Below are 4881 nucleotides of genomic sequence, written 5' to 3'. Positions count from 1 at the left end.
TATCACTTTCTTATTGTCACTTCCTTTTATACGGCATAGAAATCTACTTGTATGTTTATGAGTGGTATTAATCAGTGGAATGCTTAAAATCTGATGTTTGTTTTTCCCCCCTATTCTCACAGCTGTGCGGAATGACCGGAACAAGAGGAAGAAGGAAGAGAAGAAGCAGGAGTGTTCGGAGAGTTATGTCTTAAGTCCTGATACGGAGCAGATGATCGAGCGGGTAAGGAAGGCCCATCAGGACACCTTCCCCTCCCTGTGTCAGCTGGGCAAATACACCACGGTAAGTCAGAGGCGAAGCAGCTCTGAAGAGCCATGCCCTATATCCCGTGCGTAAATAAATCACAAACTAAGCAAACGCCGTCTCTGTCCTTGAACAGAACAACAGTGCAGACCACAGGGTCGCTCTGGACGTTGACCTGTGGGACAAGTTCAGTGAACTCTCCACCAAATGCATCATTAAAACGGTGGAGTTCGCCAAGCAGCTGCCCGGCTTCACCACGCTCACTATCGCAGATCAGATCACCCTGTTAAAGGCCGCCTGTCTCGACATCCTGGTAAGAGCACGCTTACCTGTGTTCTTGTGTCTAAATAGCGCGTGAATAAAATGCATCGCAGCCGTGTGTAGGGTGAGAACTAATCCTTGTGCTTAATGTTTATCGACAGATTCTGCGGATATGTACGCGCTACACACCGGATCAGGACACCATGACGTTTTCAGACGGTCTGACACTGAACCGCACGCAGATGCACAACGCTGGCTTCGGTCCACTGACGGATCTGGTTTTCGCTTTCGCCAACCAGCTCCTGCCTCTGGAGATGGACGATGCAGAGACGGGGCTGCTCAGCGCCATCTGTCTGCTGTGTGGAGGTACTGCAGCTTGTTGAACCACATCCAGTCAGATACGTTTAATGGCATATTTTGGTTTCTGTATGTCGTTTTTAAAAATGTTTAGTTTAATCTATCACATAAAACTTTTTTCTTGTGTTTACTCTATCAGCCAACTTGTACTTTTACATTAGACCTTTTACTTTTATTAGGCCTGTCAAAATGACTGAAAAGCTACATTTGAATTATGCACATTAAATGGTATCTTAAATGGGGGAGTGCTTTTGGCTTCTCTCTGAGGCCACAAGAGGGCGCAATATTACTAATGCACTTTTATTAAAGCAATAAAATAACATGAATATTTGTGTGAAAGAGCAAATATTGCTGCTTAAACGCTTATAAACAAATCAGCATCATGTATGCATAGTTTAATACAAAAGGATGAAAGCCAATCACAGAATACTTTTTAATTTTTAAGTTGCTAAATATTTAGCATGAACAATGCAGCAGAGCCAGTAACAGCGTTTTAAATATAATTTTAAAAAAAGAAGAGTTTNGAGTCCGGTGTCTCTGTTAGCTGATGTTATATAACACACTATGCCCTTGCGCTCAGATCGGCAGGATCTGGAGCAGTCGGATAAGGTAGACGTGCTTCAGGAGCCGCTGCTGGAGGCTCTCAAGATCTACGTGAGGAAGAGGAGGCCTCATAAACCACACATGTTCCCCAAAATGCTGATGAAGATCACAGACCTGAGGAGCATCAGCGCTAAAGGTGACATTCACAGTCAGTCTGTGAACATCAAGCTCGGGTCCGCCACCATCCATTCTAACGTTATTTTCTTTGTCTTTCAGGAGCCGAGCGAGTAATAACGCTGAAAATGGAGATCCCCGGCTCCATGCCTCCGCTCATTCAGGAGATGCTGGAGAATTCAGAGGGTCTGGAGGGTGGCGGCGGGGCGAGGGGAGGGGGAGGAGGAGGAGGAGGAGCACCACCAGGAAGCTGCAGCCCCAGTTTGTCTCCCAGTTCGGCACACAGCAGCCCCTCGGCTCACTCCCCCTGAGTGTCATCTCCAGACAGGGAGCGAAACGAAACTGGTTCCAAACCAGAAATAAGCCTCAGCCGACCAGCGCCAGAAACCAGATTTCCGGTAGACTTTGACCCGGGCTGACCGGACCCGAACACTTAATCTGGCCGGCTTTCATTAGCTGAAGACCAATCGAGTCACACACAGGTCGAGCCTGCTCAAAACTCACGCTGTCATTAAAACCATTCAGTGACTACCAGAGCCCTGCAGCTTTTCATGTGACGGTGGTCTCCGAAGACGGCAGAACAAACGTCCCGTGTGTGCAGAAGCGGCTCTATACCGCGTCTTCCCAGCTCTGCTCCCATCACACAAACTGTGAAGGCCCAGACAAGCTCTCCCTCTCGTCTGAGGGACGCTTTCTCTTGAGCCTGTGACTTTTATTTTATAAATTTCAATCCCTTAAAAGCAAGCTAAAGGACATTAGGACGTCAAATGTCCGCAAGTCAGGGACATTTTGAACTTTCCAGCTGTTTTGGTTCTGTTTCTTTGTTTTCTTACAAAAAGATATATGAATATATGAAATCTATATTGACAGAAAAATGAGATTTGAATTTTGTGTCTTAGGTGGAATGCAGAACAGTTCTTATCTTTTCTCTCTCACTTTTCTCTCAAGAGTTAAACACGGTTATGGTCGACCCACTGTTCCGCTCACTCCCAGACAGTCCCGTTCACGTCACGCACAAGGGCACGTCACGCTAGCACTGAAAATCATGCGATGGGCTTGAAACGCAATTTCGTCCAGTGAGGAAGTGATTTGGAGACGTATTCAGAATGATCAACTTGGCAGATTGATGCAAAGAAATGAAGGATCTCATGTAAACAAGCAGGTTGTGATTCATGGTGATGTGTATGAGATCTCGGAGCGGGAAATGCCTTTGTGTAGCTTTTTAATATTGTTTCTTAATTTGCTCTTCATTTTTGTATTTGTCGGAGATCCCCCACACACAAAGTATTAGCAGATTTTAAAATAAAAAGAGGTTTCCAAACCTAATGTGTCAAAAATAATACAAGACGTATTTTTAACGAGAAGCCCACAAGAAAAACATGTCACTTCAGGAGTATGGAGAATNNNCTCCTTTTTTTTTTTTTTTTTGCCTGCACCTCAGTTTGTGATTAGATCTGTTTCTAATCATCTGGTGTGTGTGTGTGTGTGTGTGTGTGCTGAGATGCTTCCACCGCCGCATCCTTCTCCTCTGTAACCTTACAACATCACTGCCTCTGCTCTCCTGCAACAATCATTGAACAATTGTCAACAACAACACTGCCTCTGTGTGACAATCACTTTAAGTAAAGCTCACAAACAACTCTGCCTCTGTAACACACACTGATCCGCACCAGACATGTTTTGCTTAGTTTTTTGGGTCAGAAATCATCAAACAAGTACTGATTTCACAATTACGGTTGCCTAGAAATGCTTTAAGGTAATAATACATTGTATCAACGTTTCTGATAATGTAGCATTCTTTTTGTTTGAAAGGAAATTGTCATTATTTACTCATTTTCTTCCAAACCATGTGAACTTTCTGTTGTGCGTGTGTGTGTTCAGCAAAAGAAAGTCAATCAGGTTTGGAATAACATGATTTTTTTTTTTTTTTTTTTTTTTTGGGAGAACTGTACCTTTAAGTCAAACATTAGCTCGATTAAAATGAATACTTTCAGAAAGCTCCATACAATCCAGTTCTGGCGGATCACTGTCAGCATATCATTATTGCACCAGTTTACAACAGCTCTGCCTCTGCATCACGTCTGCTTGAACCCGTTCTCACGTGCAGTGGGCCGCAACGACTTTAACATGTTCCTTTTGAGGGTGAAGTGAGCCGTTTCACTGCAACTATGCACACGACATGCACAGAGCTCGAGTCTGTTCACTTCTATCTACCTGTTGTGAAAATCACAAGCCTCTTCCAGCCGCTCAGTACTGTCCGTTTCATTTGATTCTGCATTCGAAGTTTCACCGCTTTCGAGCCATACTGCATCACAGACCTCGACGGGCCTCTTCTCTCACTCAAAGGATGACGGAGATCTACACGACATACAGCACAAACCCTGTACTGCTTTAACGGTTGTTATACAGTCAAACGCACAAATGTTTCTGTTGTATCAGGTCCCTGGATGATAAAGTAATGTTTAATAAAGACTTCTGTTTTGTGTGTTTCTGATCATGCTGTGTTTTTCTGTGAAATTACAACCGAATTTAGTAGAGTTAGGTTTAGGATAGCCTATCATTTTTAGTTTTAGTGCTATCACTTCTTAACTTAGATGAATAAATGCATAAGACAACTTATAGTAACAGACAGCTCCACCACTGATTAATATGTACACTAATTTGTTTGTCTGACAAACACATTTGTGGTATAATTGATTTAATCATAAGGTGGAAGTTTCCAGTTGCTCCGTGCATTTATTTAAAAAATTAAATGGGGTAAACTTTTTTTAAATTGCTGCAATGCATGAAAAAAAGTGGCTATATAAAACATTTGCTTCACCAAAATTGTCTTCCTGTTCAAACATGCCACCCTCTTCTCTGAAACCCAAGGGTGTTACTGACTTCAGTGCTGAACAGCATTTGCTGTTAGTTATTTTTGGAACAAAGTAGACCAGTTCTCTCCACAATAACCAGAATGAAGACGATGCTGAGGATGACTATGAGGTTGTAGATATGGATGATAGCGCTCATGAAGGTGTAAACTCTGATCAGGATTATGTTAATGTAGATCAAAATGACTCTGAACCGGACTACGTCAATGTGGAAACAGACGATTCAGATTCACAAGACTATGTCAATGTCGATANTACAGAACACAGAAGTTCACTGGGCAATAACTATGAAGATTTCTGAAAGCTGTTTATGTATTAATTTATTTGAAGGTGGTTTGTTATAAGTGTGTGCTACCTGCCTTCTAATGTTTAGCATTTTATAATGACAAAATTGACTAGGATGTTAAATTCTTATGTCTACAAATGACA

General features: G+C 42.6%; 1 protein-coding gene across 1 annotated transcript in view; it reads left to right on the top strand.

Moving 5' to 3' along the window:
- LOC122355711 (retinoic acid receptor alpha-A-like) overlaps positions 1 to 2919 on the top strand; it is a 13687-nt gene extending 10768 nt beyond the window's left edge. The window contains 6 exon segments of the mRNA XM_043254261.1: positions 123 to 283; positions 381 to 557; positions 667 to 871; positions 1443 to 1601; positions 1682 to 1732; positions 1735 to 2919. Of these exon segments, the coding sequence (XP_043110196.1) occupies positions 123 to 283; positions 381 to 557; positions 667 to 871; positions 1443 to 1601; positions 1682 to 1732; positions 1735 to 1988 (1007 nt within the window). The 3' untranslated portion in view covers positions 1989 to 2919.
- The last annotated feature ends 1962 nt before the right edge of the window (positions 2920 to 4881 follow it).

The sequence above is a fragment of the Puntigrus tetrazona genome, chromosome 12, assembly GCF_018831695.1.
Source record: "Puntigrus tetrazona isolate hp1 chromosome 12, ASM1883169v1, whole genome shotgun sequence".
NCBI lineage: Eukaryota > Metazoa > Chordata > Actinopteri > Cypriniformes > Cyprinidae > Puntigrus > Puntigrus tetrazona.
Note: the sequence above shows the minus strand (reverse complement) of the source record. Positions and strands in the feature narration are given on the sequence as shown.